This window comes from Ochlerotatus camptorhynchus, unplaced genomic scaffold, assembly GCF_037179485.1.
Source record: "Ochlerotatus camptorhynchus isolate MF236.1 unplaced genomic scaffold, CSIRO-AGI_Acam_v1.1 ptg000158l, whole genome shotgun sequence".
NCBI lineage: Eukaryota > Metazoa > Arthropoda > Insecta > Diptera > Culicidae > Ochlerotatus > Ochlerotatus camptorhynchus.
In genome coordinates, this window is record NW_027040648.1 from 666141 (window position 1) to 685800 (window position 19660).

General features: G+C 41.8%; 1 protein-coding gene across 1 annotated transcript in view; it reads right to left on the reverse strand.

Moving 5' to 3' along the window:
• Positions 1-5673: 5673 nt before the first annotated feature.
• Positions 5674-19660, reverse strand: part of LOC135701360 (protein mab-21) — a 28015-nt gene continuing 14028 nt past the window's right edge. Inside the window, exon 2 of the mRNA XM_065222134.1 lies at positions 5674-6309. Within this exon, the coding sequence (XP_065078206.1) occupies positions 5960-6309 (350 nt within the window). The 3' untranslated portion in view covers positions 5674-5959. The remainder of the gene's footprint in view (positions 6310-19660) is intronic.

Consider the following 19660-nt stretch of genomic DNA (forward strand, 5'->3'; position numbering starts at 1 on the left):
CTATTGGTCCCAAGCAAATCGATTAACGAGCCCCATTCTAGTCCAAATTCTAGCACTACACAATGTTTGTTTTGATTCGCTATGGAAGTTTGAAAACCATAAGACTAGTAGGTCCCGAAGAAACGTGCTCAAATTTTTGGCTCAGCTCTGGTACTATCTTCGGTCCCAAGCTAATCGATGCATCCCTCGAAACATTGGAAAATCCACGAACCCCTCATTTTGTCTGTCAAACTTTCATAGAGAATCAAAACAAACATAGTGTAGTACTAGAATTCCGACTACAATGGGATACGTTAATCGTTTGCTTGGGACCAATAGGCTAGTCAAGTACTGAGCCAATTTCAAATCGATAGTTTCGTATTGATTGTTGGTTTTACCGTAACGTTTGCGTATTTAACGTATTTTTTCAGAGTCCACCACACCAATCGCCGGTAGTGTGTCCGAATCGCAGTTCGTGAACCTGATCCCACAGCTACAGTGTGCGCCACCAATCCAGGCAAGCCAACTTACTCGTTGAAGCCTCGAGTCCGTCACCATACTCGAGGGGCGTACGGTTCAGGTAGAGGCGTCCACCCCTGGCCCAAGAAGGTGACGCGGTACCAGAGGAAGGAGAGGCACGACGATGATGGCAGTGGCAGGTGAAGGGGCCCCGAAGACAAAACGAAGATTAGTGCTACACGCTACTTTCTGCTTACTCACCAGGTGAGTCGATCGTACTCACTTTCGTCCGGTGTATCGAGTTGTCAAAAATTGAGTAAACGAGAAATGTCAAACTGAGTAAAAGTCACTCAGTCAGCAAAATCCTGGACTTGGAAAAAATGCCAGTCGGAGGAAACCTCATCATAGGAAATTTTACTCAAAACCGGCTTAAATGCCTTCAGGTAAGTACGAATTGCTTAGGGAAACGGCGTTGAACCATTTTCTGATCCGGTAGAATTAGTCCGGAGCAGGCAATTTCCATTTCCTTGAATAAAAATCAAAACAAAAACCATCCCCGCAACTGAAAATACCGCCGAGTGGATTTGACTCAGTCTACGTGAGAACGTCGTTTACTCAAAAGTGAGTCTTATGTTGACTACTAAATTTTGAGTAGCCCTACTTGCCGCTGAGATGAGTACATTCGACTCAATTTTGAGTTGACCAGAATAATCGTGTAGCACAAGGTAGGAGTACACGGTTAGAAAAAAAGTACTCAGAATTAAGTTCTTTTCACTCATCTCGGCACTATAGTGCAGGAACTCAACAGTAGGTAAAGCGGGTCAAAGTAATTTTGATTTACTTGTGTGCAGTTCGTATGGAATTTTCCACTAGCTTTTTAACCAAAAGTAAGTTAGTTGTACCCAACAGTAGGTAAATATGATTATACCCAACGTTGGGTTCCCACACTTTACTACCCCTGTTGGGTGGTTTTGCTCCTTCTTTTTTGACAACATTAGAAGGAGAAAATGAGACAAACTAGTCAAAAGTAGGTAAAAGTGAACTGGCCGTTGGGTACTTTTTTCTTATCGTGTAGTCAATTAAGGAAGTGGGAGACGTCAGAATCTAGACCGTCCGTGAAATGAGAAGGAAGTGAGTGTTAACAAAAGCGAATGAAGTGGGAGTTTGTCTTGAGGGAACTTTAAGTGTTTTCTTGGTTCGCGGAATTGTTACGAGCGTGTGCCGACCCTGAGGCTTGGAAACGGGGGTGTCATCAGTGCTGGGAGTAGCACCATAAGAATACCGAAAAGCTGTCTACGTAGTTAATGAACAGCACCTAAAATAACACTGTTATCAAATAAAAAGCAGCTCACGCGACCACCAACGATCGACCAAAACAATCTGTGGGCAGTGTTGCGATATACCGTTAAAAAAAAGTTGATGCATTGTCCAATACTCATATTGTTCGTTTAATCGTATAACTTAAATTATGCACTCATAATGCTTAAAAACAAACAAATAATGTTGAAAACATAAATGACCTATGTAACTGTGATTATAACAAAACGTCCTATATAACATGTCCAATGTACACCTGACAAGTGCAAAATGTCCTATGTAACATTTTTGAGGTTTTCATAGAAAAAAAATGTATGAAACGGGTAGATTATAATTTCAATTTCAATTTTACTATCGCATTTTACTATTAAAGGTCTTAAAAATGTCAAAAGTTGATTTGGTTTAAAATAGTATCAAAAAAGATTTTGTCAATCTTCAACCTCGTTTTTCTCGAAAAGAGTGAAATGTTAGATAGGACCTTTTGAAAAGTTAGGCGAGAAATGGTAAGTTACAAATTCTCTGTTGTCGTTGTCGTAGGCGCCGTCGTAGTCGTAGGCAGTACCGTTGGTATATTTAAAATTAAACATCAACCGCTGAAAATATGAATTATCGCGTATTTCTGTTGTTCATTACATTCCAAGTGAAATTCGAGAACGTAATTTCATTTTAATAGCTTGTTAAGCAGATCTTAAACAATCGTCACGTCGGTCATAGCTTATTATGATTGTATGAACCATGCGTAAAGAGAAAATCGAAACATTGAACGTCGCGTGAAAGCGGATCTTAATGAAGGCCTAAGTACTCTTTCGTAGCTTTTAGTTTTAGGATTTCAAAGATCGTCGGTTGCAGTGGCTTGCTTACTGAGGAGAAAAACGCGGTCCCAGATCCTTTCATATTAAAAATGCATGGTAAGATCGCTTGTTTATCGTGTATTTTGTAAAACTTTTCGTTGTCGTCGGTGCCGGGTTTGAATAGTTATAAAAACTTGAGTAACGCTATAATGTGATATGAGAGGCTCGGTGGCCTTAGAGCAACCGTTTCTGCTTACTGAGCAGAACATCATGAGTCTAATCTCAAGCCCATTCACATTCAAGATTCGTCAATGATTAAAAAGGAGCTCGTCTGCCTAGTGGCAAACGTTTTTGCTTACTGAGCAGAAGATCGTGGGTTTAGTTCCAAGCTCCTTCGCGTTATATGATCGTTAGGACATCAATTCAGCTTATCGTTTACCAAGGCGAACCCTGCTGCAAACCCAACCCTCTTATCCAACATCCCAGTGATTCCTCGTGGAAGTGCAGAGGTGTTCTCGGCTTCCATCAAAGCGAGTGTCATGTCAACACATTCCTTCCCATTCCTTTCTTGACCTGCGTTCAGGCGCGGCTGGCGCTGGTATTGCCTAATTTGAGATCACCAGTTTTTACACATTGAGGATGATTGCTAGTCCCAAGCATCGTCTATTGGTTCTCTGTGTAATTACAGCTGGTCTGGCAATAACAGAGTAGCAACCGTGGGCGGTCAATCATGCTCATGCTCATGCTCAGTAGTTTTAAAAATGAAACCGAAACAGCAAAGCAACCGTGCAAAGGTTTTTTTAAGATTTAGTGCATATTACTGTTTCAAGAGTGCTAAAACGATTTGAAAATCGTTTGACCATCGAACACAAGTCCGGTGCTGGTCGAAAACCTGGTTCAGTGAGCAAAAACGTCCAATGGTGGTGCGTGCAAATTTTGAAGTTTGCCATCTTTTTTGATTTGGCAAGCAATCTGTAGCTGCAGTAATCGAAGTGAAATTTTCGTCACAACTGGAGCTGTGAATCAAATAAAATTATATCCGGAGTGATTTGAGATTTGGGCGTAATTGCTTTTGTAACCAAAGACGTCAATCTCATAAACCAACTATACCAAATGATAGAGGAATCATTCCTCTATCTCAAAGCGTTATCAGTTTTCGAGATTGAGCTTTTATTCACGAGAAATCGGTGATTGACGTGTTTGTTTACAAATGCAATTACGCCCAAATCTCAAATCACTCCGGATATAAATGAGTGCGTCCAAAAACGTCTACTTCCATTTTTGAAGCAAAATCGGTATTGGAATGCTATTAGCTGAACAATATCAATGTTGTGCCCAAAGACAACAATCCGTCAAATTGGCCAGAACTTCGATATAAAGAGCCTGAATTTATAAAGAGACGACGTGTCAAAATTGGAACAATCCATTGTCTGTCAAAGTCATAAGAAAAGTCATTCCAATCGAGCAGAAGATCTGTCAAATGGATAAAATGTCGCCTCTTTATAAATTCAGGCTCTTTACTCCGACCTATAGAAAAATACTGGGCGATTATGAAACAGCAGCTTGGTATTGCCAAAAATGAAGTGAAAATGAAAATAAAGTGGAAAACAGCTGAGAAAGAAGTTGCAGATACCACTATGCAAAACTTAATGGAAGGTATTAATAGAAAAGTTCATGTATTTGTTTATGGTAAATAAGTTAGACCCAACTGCACGTTAAAAAGAATCAAAGATCACACTCTGAAAATTTTTCTTGGTTCTGATAAATGGCTTTTGTTTGACGATATTTTTTGTGTGATGCAATAATTTCGTGAACAGCCTTTACATAAACATCAACAAAAAAAAATTCCAATCGAACCCGTTGTAATTTTTTTATAAGATTAAAAAAAATAGTTTTTATCTATGAGTCCAATCTTTAGATCCATAGGCGTCTTTATAATCCCATAAAGTTGCTTACGTAATCATTGCATGACCCCTAAGTGGATTTCAGTTTGGAGTTCTCCTAAAGTGCTCATTTTCTTCATGCAACACCGCGCTTGTCAGTTCAGTGCCTACTTCGATTCTCCGCTTGAATGTTCGCCTGGGCATGTGAGATGAAAGCCAAACTAAACGATTGGACGACAGAAGCCAATTTACGGTTATTAGCATCATAATTTTTGCTCCGTAATTTTCGCTGTACCATTGCACTTGTTTTTTTTTTGTTTGTTTCGTAAGTGTCTCCGTTATTTTTTATTTTTATTTTCGAAAAGCAAGAAAAACAACCAAATGGACACTGCAGAGCAATGGTGATAATCGACCGCGTCGTTCGTGTTTCATCACACTCGAAGAAGTTAAGCGCTAACGACGTTGATTTATGCAATAGAGGTGTGTAATTTTACCACGGGGGCAATGGGTGCGTTGCAAGCGATCATCTTACGACTGTACGACACGGGTCAATTCATTTCGAACTGCTATAATCATAAAATTGTTAGCAAAGCAATCAGTCGGGGGCGCAGCACCCTTTCATGTTCCGTTGCCACTGTAATATTTTTACAGAAATAATTTTCATGATTAGTACACAAATCGGTTGTCACTCTGGCTACTAAATTGATGCGAAGAAAACCTCCCACCTAGTAAATCACCGAACCGCTTTGTTCAACATCCCTAAATACACATCTGTCGACAGTCCGTCAGTCATTCATTCACAAACTGGGGCTACGCCACTGCCGTCAAACCGCACCGACCGGACGGCGGCGGGCGCAACTTTTAATTTACATTTTAGATTATGGTGGCATTTTCCTTATCTAAACTGCCACATCCAAACAGCTGACGATCGAGACGACGACGACGACGACGACGAGTGGCAAGTTTGAGGGCAATTTGCATTTCTAGTCTTACATCTTACTCTTTCCATTATCATTATGGGGCTGTTTTATGGTCGGTTTTATGGTGTGTCTTCGGGTTGTATACTTTTTTTTAAAGTCTCGGTTGTTCTTCCACATCAACTTTGTGTACTGGTGTTGAGCTGTGCTTCGATGAGGACAGTTGTAGGCGTTGGCACACGTTAGAATTTAGTGAATTTTCAGGGGCTGTAATATTATCTTCCGAATGAAGGCACCTTTTATTTTGATTAAAATTGTTGTATTTTATGAGAATTTTGATTTTTCTGTGAATGTGTCTTTCTATTTATCCACGATTTGCATTGATTATTCACTACAAGTAGGTATACGTCGTTTTCTCAATGGTTAGACATAAGTTATTAAATTTACGCGGTTGCTTGAAGTTTATTTTTAATAATTATCCATTACACAATAATATAAGTATACTGAGTAGTTTTTGTTCATAATTTAGAGGACTTTTTTTTCCATTAACTAGTACGAAACACTCGCTCTCTTGTTTACCTTGTTCATCATTCCCTAGCACTCTGATCATCATCTACAGTTCCTCGAGACATCGCGAGTTGGTGAGCATAATCCTAGTCAGTCGCCAGACCTGTTTGGAAGCGTTTTCCAGCGCCCCCGGGGATTTCCCTTTGAACAGATCCATATTCGGTAGGAAGTAGTGCGGACAGCGACGGCACTGAAGGCAGGAGATCAGCTGCAGGAAGATGCCATTGATGCGATCGCCCATGCAGTTCTCGTCCCATTCCATCTCGCGCGGGTGCTTCTCGCACTCGTACAGCAGCAGGGTTTTCATGATGTACGAGGTCACCGGATTGCCCGGTAGGTCCAGGTGCCGATCGCGAAGGGTTTTCAGGATGCTGAGACACCGCCGCCGGCAGCCGCCTGCAAGAAGAAAAAGAGAAGGAATGGTGGTGAAATTTGGTGTTTGCGACCATTTGACATTACTTTGTTCAATTGACTATGAATTTCTTATGGAAGCCTTAAAGGGGCCACCCACATTAGACCCGTTGACGTAAATTTGACAGTTAGACAATAGATTCAGCTGTCACTTTGCCGCAACGCATCAGATCCAGATCTAATGTGGGTGGCCCTTTATAGTTCGTCGGTGCTTATAGCCCGTATCACAGGAAGCAACAGATCACTCAAAGATAAAATTCAATTAGGAAAGCTATTGGCTTAATTTATGCAAAACTAAAACTGGTGTCTGTTAAACCTATGATTGAAGATGGTGTTAATTGTCTTTTATTTTCAGGATTTCAATTTTTCGAATAATAAAGTAGCATTTGATCAGAATAAGAAAAATCAGGAGGATTTTCAAACATTATATATCAAAAACATATTTCAACTGATTAATAGCTGAATAAACGTTTTTATAGTCGAATACGCTAATGTTTACTCTTCTTACAAAGAAGGGAATCCAGAGTGTTACTCTCGGCATAATTTCACCGGGAAGTGATTCATCTTTGACACTAGACGCTTACCATTTTCATGGCACAGTTATAGCAGGCTTATTAAATTGTTTTCAAAAGTGACAGGTTAAAAATTTACCATTCCTTAGCACATCGCTGCATGACGCCAAACAGACCAAGGTGGAAGTCCAGGATCAGGATCAAGCCAGAAAAATCAAAACTACCAGAAGAACCTCGAACCGCAAAAGGAAAATATGTACCGAGTTGCAGAAGGATGATTTCGAGAATTGGTTCAAAGATTACAACGCTCGGGAATTAAGACAGATTTGGGAAGCACGAATGGCAACTCACGATCCCCGCACGTTACACAACATCAACCGGGAGGTGCACGCCAGATCGTTTTCGGAATCACCTTTTAGCGTCGCGGAGTTGATGCGCTGTTGCGAAATCAGAACGTGTTGGTTCACACGGATAAACTGACGCGATTGGTCAAGGCGAAGATGGATCGAGTGATGTGCGTTTTTCGAGTACCGGGGACACTCTCAAGTCCCTTTGAATCTCGAAGGGGGTTACGGCAAGGTGATGGACTTTCGTGTCTGCTATCCAACATCGCGTTAGAAGGTGTGAGCAGAAGAGCTGGGATAGACACGAGTAGCACGATCTTCAGGAAGTCCATCCAGCTTCTTGGCTTCGCCGATGACATTGACATCATGGCACGGAACTTTGAGACGATGGCGGAAACGTACATCAGACTGAAGGCTGAAGCTAGGCGGATTGGACTTGCCATCAACGCATCAATGACAAAATACATGAAAGGAAGAGGTTCTAGGTAATACAATGTTAGCCTCCCACCCCGAGCTCAGATTGACGGTGACGAAATCGAGGTGGTCGATGAGTTCGTGTATTTGGACTCACTGGTGACCGCCGAAAATGATACCAGCAGAGAAATTCGAAGACGCATTATGACAGGGAATCGTGCCTACTTTGGACTCCGGAGGACGCTCCGGTCGTATAAAATTCGCCGCCGCACGAAGTTGACTGTCTACAAGACGCTGATTATACCGGTGGTCCTCTACGGCCACGAGACCTGGACAATGCTCGTGAAGGACCAACGCGCCCTTGGTGTTTTCGAACGGAAGGTGTTGCGTACCATCTACGGTGGAGTGCAGATGGATGACGGAATTTGGAGGAGGCGGATGAACCACGAATTGCACCAGCTGCTGGGAGAACCATCCATCGTCCACATTGCAATAATTGGGCGACTACGATGGGCTGGGCACGTCGTAAGAATGCCGCACGACGACCCAGTGAAAATGGTTCTAGAAAGCGATCCAACAGGAACAAGAAGAAGAGGCGCGCAGCGGGCAAGGTGGATCGACCAAGTAGAAGGCGACCTGCGGACCCTTCGACTACAAGGCTGGCAAAGTGTGGCCATGGATCAAGTAGAGTGGAGACGACTTCTTCGGACAGCAGAGGAAAACAAGGCCTTAGCCTGATTGGTAAGGTAAGTAAGTGGTTCACACGGTTACCGACATCCTTTCGATTATAGACGCTCGGAGTTTTCGTTCGAACCGTATTTTCCATACAAAAAAAAAACTTTTTTTGAATGGAAAATACGGTTCGAACGAAAATAAGAATATGGGTGCATATTACACTATTGGAAATGTCTCTTCCTTTCATGCCTACGGCTGTTGGGTGAATCCATAGATCTTTTCGAATATTATCACGAGCCGTTCGAGCTTTAGGAAAGTGATGGAAGCTCACTTTTTGTTGACCATATTTTGCGTGGCACCCATCGTGAGAAATTAGGATACTGCTGAATAATGATTTTATAATGAAATGATGCACGAAATCGACTCAAGCAAAATTAAAATCAGATTTGTTTTGCGCTGTCAAAGTGCAGAAAATTTTCTTCAATCATGGCCATCTTGGTCTTTGCCATAATGGTAATCGCAAGGGGTAGGTCACTCTGCACACCCATCTTGGGTCCTCACTTGGGTCATCTTTTTTGTCAGTGTGTACCAAGTGTGTCGCAGGTGTGCCAATTGTGCCAGTCATAGAGCAAGCTGCGATTGTTTGTAAATTACCCATCCCGGCAACCCGGTATTTCTGACACCTTGAATGTTTTGGTTTAAAATCGAATTGAGGCTGACGCGGAAAGTGATAATACAAGTCCTGTGTTTAGGGCTTTAAAATGCCCTCAAAAGCAGACCAGAAACCGTGATGTGATGTGAAAAGCAACGGTCTATCAGCGGCCGGAGAGAGTTGGAACCGGTGGGGAACATTGTTGGAGACCGACTATAGACGGATTTAAATCTATAAGTGAACTGTTGGTCTGAGTTTTTCTGGTATAGGAAGGTACAATTAGAGGATGTTCCTGAATATACAGTCAAACAGCACGTAATGTTGTGAACACCTTCAATGACAGTTGTCCAGCAGTGCTCCCATTTTATTTACAACAATCCAATACCTACGAGATTGTGCCGAAGGTGTGCCGAATTTAATTTCGGCACATGTTGTGATTCGCAATGATGGCGAATTTAATCTCGCTTCTGTCACCACAGAAAAAAAAACAGGCGAATCAAAAGGCCTTTTGCATCTAGGCGAAATCGTCCGCAGTGTAAATATATAATTGCTTCAAGTCTGTATGTGCTTGATTGTACATGGTTCCGTTAAAATATTTTGTATTCTGTTTACAATAGTGGTTTTATATGAAGAATGATTTATTGTAATCAATTTGTTATAAAAGGAAATCAGGAAACAAAGAACAATATCTTTCCATAGTCAACCCTCCAGGATGACATGTTGCCTCCTGGAGGACCTTAAAGTAACCAGTCGTTCATTATTTAGTCCGCTTGAATAAACTTTCTGATAAGACGTGTGTGAAGTACACAACGTAAGACCTAACTATTGGACGAATCAGTGCTGAGTGATTTACGACCCCCCCCCCCCCTTGGGTAATCGTTATATATTAGAAAGGGGTGGTTCAAATTGTATGCGCTCGAGCGTAAAAACTGGATATTTATACTGATTGGACAACCGGTTCTCGATCCAAAGCGTGAGGGCCAAGTGTAAAACACCATTCAACTCAGCTCGTCAAGATCGGAACATTTATGTGTGTGTGTGTGCGTTTGGCTTGACCAAAGTCCTTGATGCGATATCTTGAATCACATGAGAATTCAAAAACAAATAGCCACACCCGGACGTGTTCCCAGAGTGGCCAGTTTCTGACTTTCCAAAACTCCCTAATGCGACACCTTAAATCACATTAGAATTCTATAACAAGTGCGGTAGGTATATCAAGTGCCCAGGACCAAATAGGTCGTACCCAACCTCCTGCAGTGCAATCCAGTTCTTGAAACTGCCGAAAACATCAGCAGCGCTGGTGATCCATACCATATTTGAGCTCCAACCATGGAACGTTGAATGCGGCAAGGTGGCAACAAATGTAATGCCTTCAAAACCATTCTTACTTTCCCGCAATGGTCAATTGAAAATTATTTAGTTGTTTTCGAATTGACGAGCACAATTTGCGTGAATCTTTATCTAGAAAATTATATCTTTTTCCGCAACGCGGCGCGACATGTAACAAGCCTAATCATAGAGGAAAAGGAGGAGCTGTCAAATTAGCACCAGAGCACCAGAGAAATTTGGCTTCACTCGAGTGGTTCGCAGATGACAGGCGTTGTAGTCCTGTGGTCGTACCCGGATATGTTACAGGTGCCCCAAAGAAGTGGCAGTTTCCGACTTGACCAAAAGGCACCTTAAATCACATAATAATTCAAAAATAAGTTTGGTCATATTGAGTGTCCATGACTATATTGGTCACACCAGACATGTTCGATTTAGCCATCAGCCATCAGATATAATAGTAGTGACTAAAATTATGAAAATAGTGAACAAATAGTGATTTTTAACATTCCAAACACGATGCCTCCGGTAAAATGTGTAACGGAAAATTGGCAATGTTTGAAGATACCGAAATCTTTAAAGTCTTTAGTTTAAAATGGTGCCAATAGATTTGAAATTCGTAAATAAATGGCTGTGCTATGATTTTTTAAACATTGCAATTTTGCCGTTACATGTTTTTGCAAAGTTGGTTTATTCAACCTCCTCTCCTAGGCTAAATTCCTGCACCTTGGACTTAACCTTACTCAAATCCTGTGCAACACTTGCGCCATATTTCTTACACACTTTCATCTACTCTTTCTTCAAATCCTTGTCGTTTTTGAAGACTTTTCCTGTTTTCCCTGACCTTGCCCTACAGAATCGCCCAGAATTTTTCTATTGGTCGAAGTTCTGGCGAGTTTGGCGGATTTGCTTCCTTCGGCACAAAAACAACATCGTTGGCTTCGTACCACTCCATCGCCGGTTTCGCGTAATGGCACGATGCCAGATCCAGCCAAAACAAAGTGTCACCTTCGTGGGACCGGAGGAAGGACAGCAGGCGCTTATGGAGGCATTCTTCTTTATATATTTGGCCGTTGATGGTGCCGGTCGTTATGTACGGCTTGCTGAATTTGCCGCACCCACAGATTGGTAAATTTGTCGACCTTCTTCTTCCGGAACTTCTTCGGAACATCCAGGCGGGACTTGCCGATGAAAAACTCTAGACTGGGGATGTACGTCTCGTGGCCCATTACGATACATTTCGGCTGCACCAACCACTCGCGGTACAGCTTCCTGGCGCGGGAATTGGTCACCGTATTGTTTATTGGTTCGGTTAGGCGCCTTCTTTACCTTGAAGACATGAAGTCCGGCCCGCTTTGTTGTCTGCTGGACGAACCAGACGGAAGAATTGACCTTCTTGGCTACGTCTCGAATCGAAAGGTTCGGATTGCAGTTGAAGTAGTCCCTCACCTTCCGTGCGTTCACGGGGTCGGTCGTCTTCGCTTTTCTTCCGCTGCCAGCTCGCCGCTGGATCGTTTGGGTCTCTTTGAACGATTTTACCACACGGGACACGGTCGAATTGTCGATTCCAATCTGTGTCGTGATCCACCTGTGGGACTGGCCTGGATTTTCCATAACCGCTCCTATAATTTTCTTCTTGATTGGAAGCCATCGTCCCGCATGCCTATGCCACAGAAAAACTGAAACACATGGGATTTCCGGATTGGATTGCGGACTGGATAAGGTCATATCTAACGGGTCGAAAGGCATTTGTGCAAGTGAACTCGTCTCGTTCCAATACGTTCGACATACCACAGGGTAGCGTGTTAGGACCTTTGCTCTTTGTCCTCTTTATTAACGACCTGTGTCTTCGAATATCCTCTGGAAAGCTCCTTTATGCTGATGACCTCAAAATCTTCAGAATTATCGCGTCTGTACTCGATTTTATTGTACTGCAGGCTGACATCGACGTAGTGTCAATCTGGTGCAAAGAGAATTGTATGAGCGTGAACATCAATAAATGCAAAACGATCACATTTAGTCGCTGTTTGTCAACGCTCACTCACCAATATCGAATTGACACTACTCCGCTAGAACGTGTGCAATTTATTCGCGACTTGGGAGTTATAATTGACTCTAAACTTAGATTCAGCGAACATGTCTCCACCATGACAGCAAAAGCTTTCTCCGTACTCTGGTTTATTCGTAGTAATGCTTCTCAACTAACCGATGTGTACGCATTAAAATCACTCTTTTGTGCTTTAGTGCGCAGCATTCTGGAATACGCTGCCCCGGTTTGGACACGCGTCCCAGGTAATCCGCATTGAACGTATACAAAAAATGTTCATACGATTTGCACTCCGGAACCTACCGTGGAATGATCCCGTGAATCTTCCTGATTACCAACAAAGGTGCCGTTAATCAACTTAGAGTTGCTATCAGTGAGACGGCTGAGATTGCAACAATTGGTTGTATTCGACATCCTGATGAACAACACCGACTATCCAGATCTTCTACAGGAAGTTATGCTTAACGCACCTCAGCGCCAATTACGAAACTCTGCCCTTATTGTCATTCCCAGTCACAGGACTAGTTATGGGTTTAATAGTCCGCTAAGTTCCTGTCTTAGAGCTTTTAATGCTGTTTGTGATGACTTCGATTTTAATTTAACTAGGCTCTGTTTTAAAAATAGATTAAGGGGGTATTCCCAATCTTTTGCCTTTTTTCGGCCTGTTTTTCAATTAATTTTTTTTCAAGGAAAATGAATAGTAATGCGCCTAACTCTTTGGGATTCTTGTTTATTGAACATTAAAGTTTACAAATAATTTTTTTTCGACATAAAAAAAGACATTATTGACGTCACAAAATGGCGACAAACAGACCCCTGTTCGCCGCAAACGCCTGGACGGGCGAAGACTTTTCTCTGGAACGGCTTCATCTGAAACAGATTTCGTGATGAAATAATAATCTGCATAAGATTCTCTGGAGCTTCTCCCGTTGGCAGCAAAAAATCTTGCAAATTAACAAAATGGCGGCCATATGAAAAAACAGGCGATTTTTAGCCCGCTTTTTTGCAACTTTAAGGTGCTTCAAACAATGTTAAATGTTAATATTTTTGGCTGAAAGTGGGAGAAGCTCCAAAGAATTTAATAAGGAACAAAATGCGCAAAGATTCAAGTCAATATCTCTTATAGTTTGTGAGAAAAATCTTCGCCCGATAAAAAAATGTGGTTTCGAGAAAAACGCGTTTAAAGTTTTGACTTTAGTTAAAACCATTTGGGGGTTCTTACCATTAGTCAGCTATGCCTGGACACCGAATTCGCTGATCGGAAAACGGCTTGGGGGGATGAAAGTATATAGTCTAAAGTACAAAAAAACGTGAAAAAAAAAATTTGATTTTTTGAAAAAAAAGATCGGGAATACCCCCTTAAGAGTAAATGTGATAGGTTAAGATTAGTCTGTGCGAAACCGTCGAAGACTGAATAAATAAATAAATAAATAACCACTTGACAGATTGTGACGAGATTTTGCACATGTGTGTTACACTATAAACTAGTTTTACTCAGAATTTTATCAACTTTTACTCATGCAGTAAGAAGTTATACACAAAAGAAAGTGTTGCTTTTTTTTCGAGTACAATCTTTAGCGAATCTCTCAACGGAATCCCCGATGGGATTTTGGAGAGATGTCATTAATTTACTTTTGATTACGTTCAAAATAATGATCAGCAAAGGGCAATTTGCAATTTCCTAAATTTAAATTAATTTACAATCCAAAGTAGCCACTGGGTTGATTACTACGACAGCAGTATTTTCCATAAACCTTGAATTAATTGCTGCGTTCAAAATCTTCAAAACTTTCAAAGTGTTTTTATGTTACTTCATACGTGAAGTTAGCGATTTTCAGAGTTGGTTGGAAATGCTAACATGAAGCTTTAGTGTGATAATTTATTAGCTAGAGAATGATCTTTTTAGAAGAGAGTAGATGGATAGTTCCGTTAGAGTACGGCAGTATGAAAATTGAATAGAAGTTGAAAATGAGCGAAGGGCCATTAATGCGACAGTTTTTTGAAGATAGACGCACATCTTTTGCCTAACCCGTACGATGTACGCGGAGACTTGAAATATGTCTCCAAGTCTACAGGCAAACATGGGCGTCCCTCTTTTTGCTCATAAACTGACTGTGGCTGTGGAATAGTTCTAGCGGCGTTTTCATCATTACCTAAAGCCCCACGTTGCGAGAGCATTTCCAGTCGATGGTGTGTTGTAATGCAATTCTTCTTTACCCAACTATTGTGTTGCTCGTATGAAGTAACATAAAAACACTTTGAATGTAACAACTCAAGGCGGGAGTAGCCGTCAACAATGCTGATGATGGTACAGCACGCAACAACCACCCTACTGCTTTCTCTCTGAGATGATCACGTTGGTCATGACGAGAGGAGCAACACAATAGTTGGGTAAAGAAGAACTGCATTATAACACACCATCGACTGGAAATGCTCTCACAACGTGGGGCTTTAGGTAATGATGAAAACGTCGCTAGAACTATTCCACAGCCAAAGATGTGCAAAAGATGTGCGTCTATCTTCAAAAAACTGTCGCATTAATGTCCCTTCGCTCATTTTCAACTTCTATTCAATTTTCATACTGCCGTACTCTAACGGAACTATCCATCTACTCTCTTCTAAAAAGATCATTCTCTAGCTAATAAATTATCACACTAAAGCTTCATGTTAGCATTTCCAACCAACTCTTCAAAACTTGTTAACCTTGTAAATTCACTACGCACTTTTTATGGAATTTCTCCGGAATGTTCTCAAGAAGATTCATATGATCATTTCCTTTCTCATTAACTCTGAAATAAACTTGCAGCATTAAATATTACATTTTTTAAATTCTCGGTAGAACATTTCACTAAATTCATTAAAAAAATTATCACCGAATTTAAAACTATTCTTCTAAGAATTCACAGATGGGTCCTCCATTTTAAATTTACATTGGTTCTCTTTAGAATGCCCATGCAATTTACCTCAGATATTTCTTAAAATTCAGCTCATAATAATCTTGGACTTCTCCCTGAAGTATATTGAAAATCCAATTGATATTCTCCTCAGAACTCCCATAGTATTTCCCCGGAATAATAAAAAACAATACTTCTAAGAATGCGATTGAAACTCTTCTAAGAAATCCTTTGAAATTTTACCCCCCAATTTCGATTTCATTGAAATTCAAGCTGAACATTGCATTAGGTCCTAAGTAACATTGACAGATTCTTTTCGTCGACTTTCTCTTTGCATCCCCACGGCCATGTGAAGACATTCCCAGGTATTTTTAGCACACAGATCGATAAAAGAAGCTTTTATCTAGCATCTAATACGACAAACACATCAAGAAACGGTTCTGTGCCCAAGTTATTAACGAAAGATAAAGTCGACGAAGAGAATCGATCAATGTTACTTAGGACCTAATGCAATGTTCAGCTTAAATTCTTCTCGGAATTTCCTCCGAACTATTTAGAATATTTTTAGAACTATCCTCAGAAATTGCACAGAATTGATTTCGAATTATCCACAGAGTTGTTCATTACCTTTGAAATTCATGGGATTTTCTTGAAATTCTCATCGGAGCTCTCAGATTTTTCTTTTCAGAACCTATTTTGATTTTACTATTGGAAACTCGGAACATGGAACTGCAAATCGCTCGGCTTCCCGGGCTGCGATAAATTAATTCTATGACGAACTTCAGCCACGCAACTTCGAAGTCGTAGCACTGCAGGAACTTTGCTGGACGGGACAAAAGGTATGGAAAAGCGGGCATCGAGCGGCTACTTTCTACCAGAGCTGGGAACTGGCTTTGTAGTGCTGGGTAAGATGCGCCAACGCGTGATTGGTTGGCAGCCGACCAACGTGAGGATGTGCAAGTTGAGGATTAAGGGTCGTTTCTTCAACTACAGCATCATCAACGTGCACTATCCACACGAAGGGAGACCCGACGACGAGAAAGAAGCGTTCTATGCATAGCTGGAGCAGGTATACGACGGCTGTTCGCAACGGGTCGTCAAAATTGTCATCGGAAACATGAACGCTCAGGTAGGGGGTAGGGTCAAACAGCCTGCATGTCGTATCGAATGACAACTTTGCAGTCTCTGGGGGTATGGTTGTCCGAAGCACCTTTTTCCCCCACAAGGATGTCCACAAAGCCACCTGGATATCACCTGACCAACACATAGAAAACTGAATCGACGGGAAATTCTTCTCCGACATTACCAACGTCCGCACGTACCGCAGTGCGAACATAGATTCGGACCACTACCTAGTTGCATGCATAACACCCGTCGAAGTCGAACGTCGTGACCCAACATTGAGCAATTACGGGACGCCAGAGTTGCCCAGAACTACGCGCAGCAGCTGGAAGTTGCACTACCCACGGAAGAGCAGCTTGGCGCAGCTACTCTTGAAGATGGCTGGAGGGACATCCGTTCCGCCATATGAAGTACTGCTTCAGTGGCACTAGGTACTGCGATCCCGGACCGAAGAAATTATTGGTTTGACGGCGAATGCAAACTGTTAGTAGAGGAGAACAATACAGCACAGGCAAGAATGCTGCAACACCGTACGAGATTGAATGTGGAGCGATCCAGACAAGCACGGAACAGACAAACCTCGGTTTTCCGAAGGAAGAAGCGTCAGCAGGAAGGCCTCCAACAGACCTTGGAGTACGCGCAGAAGACGACAGGCTATACCGGCCCCTGAACTTCAAGAAGTTGAGGAGGAGATCGGATGGCTGAAGAACAACAAAGTAACTGGTGTAGATCAACTACCAAGTGAGCTATTCAAATACGGTGGCGAAGCACTGGATAGAACACTGCACTGGGTAATTGCCAAGATTTGGGAGAGATATTACCGGAGGAGTGGATGGAAGGTGTCGTATGCCCAATCTACAAAAAGGGCGACAAGTTGGATTGCTGCAACTACCGCGCGATTACATTGCTGAGCGCCGCCTACAAGGTACTCTCCCAAATTCTATGCCACCGCCTGTCACCATTTGCAAGAGAGTTCGAGGAGCAATACCAGGCGGGATTCATGGGTGCCCGCACTACCACGAACCAAATCAGCATACGACACAAAAGATCGAGATCAGCTATGGCAGATTATGCAGAGTTCGGATTTCTGGATAAACTGATGCAATTGATCAAGGTAACGATGGATCGAGTGATGTGCGTTGTTCAAGAATCGGGAACACTCTCGAGTTCCTTTGAATCTCGAAAGGGGTTACGGCAAGGTGATGGACTTTCGTGTCTGCTATTCAACATCGCGTTAGAAGGTGTGATCAGAAGAGCTGGGATAGACACAAGTGGCACGATCTTCAGGAAGTACATGAATCTTCTTGGCTTCGCCCATGACATCGACATCATGGCACGGAACTTTGAGACGATGGCGGAAACATACATCAGACTGAAGGCTGAAGCTAGGCGGATCGGAGTTGCCATCAACGCATCGAAGACAAAATTCATGATTGGCGATTGACGTGGCTGTTTCCAAAAGCAATTACGCCCAACATAACGAGATGAACTAGCCAAAGGGCTAAAAATCTCGATAATAACGAATCACTCCGGAATTACAGATTGAGTTCTAAGAATTTCCTAGATGGGATTCCAAAAGTAGTAAACAGCTCCCGCCCATGGTTATAATGGAGTACCATGCTTTTTTGACATTGTGACATAGGTTTCTAAAAATAACAACACATTTTTGTAAAACTATTGCAGCATAGTCTGTACTTCTTCTATTATCGGAAAGAAAATCTAGGCCAATATCTCAAGACTCTTTGCGGGAAAGGGTTGAGATTTCATGCTTACAAAACTTCCCCGCAAATCGGGAACACTGCTACTTTTCCGGCTAACTCGTTGCACACCATCTTAGTGAAGGTCCTAATAAGCGGGATCTGGAGGTGTGTGACAATTGGTGACGCATCATGTAACTACGTATTGTTCTCAATTTTCTGTGCAAATTTATCGTGAATTGAATACAGGAAAAGATCGACGCAACTCAGGACGCATTACGGGAAGATCTTGGGCGTACCCTATTGTTCCGCTTCGTATCATCCTATGGTATTCAGTGACTACGATGATGCTTTCAACCGACTCAATCACGGATGAAATCATCAACCTCACCGAAGTGCGGTACGAGGCTTTCAAGTGCAAATTTTTGCGTAATGGAGCCTTGTCTGACCCTATCTAGGTCGCCAGCAACGGCAACAAGACCAAATCGTGCAACCCTTTCAGCTTTACGGTAGCTAGGTAAGCAGTCGATAAAGGCGGAAGTTTCCAATGCAGATAGATAGCATGAGGCCAACAGCGACATAGATGCAGAATCAGCACGAGTTAAATACAGCGGAATTTCAAATGCTGAGTTGTATCATTGATGCCATCAGAAGCCAACATCAACAGAAATTGGCAAATGTAAGTGGAATTGAGTCGACCACATAATACGAAAGGGTGGACGCAAATTCTGCAAGCAAGTTCTGGATTGGAATCCGGCAGACCATCGCAACAGAGGCAGGCCATTAGTCATGTAACTGAGCCTCACAAAAAAAAGAAAGAAATGTGACTATGATCCTGGTCAAAGTGAAAGCAACCTTCCACGAAGGTGAAAATCTTTCACGTTGTCTCTATGCATCACTATGGGATGGAGCTATAGGACAATTAAAATTTCGCACAAAACCCGTAATATTTTCAAAGTATCGTGGCATTCACTTACATAGGTTAAGCTACGAGAACTTCTCACGGCCTATACTCCTAATTTCTGTTTCTGGAAGTTCAAAAGAACGTTCCTCAAAGCTTGAGTGGAAAACGATAAGCCTAAATATGCAGGATCTGTTTGCAGGTCGATTTTGGGCAAATTTTCCAGTCAGTTACTAATACTACATCATTCAAGTTTTCAAATTCATTTTGAAATCTGTGCTCATTCATGGATGCCATCGAAACGTGGTGTGTATCAGTGGTCCAACCTCGGATAGTTTCATCAACTAAACTAAAATGGATTCTCATCCCAATCAACCAAAGATTAAAATGTTCATAATATCTATATGAATTCCGTATCCAAAATGGAAAACAGATTCACTTGTGTTACAAAAACATTTGATTATTTATTACTATTAGATGACTTGAATTCAAAATCAGTTGATCGAAAACACAAAAAAAAAATCCAACCTCTTATTCACAGTATCGAACTAGTGACTTTTGTATTGTTAGACCATTGTCCATCCATCTGAGCCATCAGGAATGTGTACTGACAGTGTGCTCCAATGCATTTAAAATTTATTCATTGAAGTTTTTTGAAAGCCTACTATACTGCCTATAATCGCATATCAGTCCCATATTGATTTTCGTCAATTTCACGATAACAACGTTTTCCACCATCGATTGGCATCTAC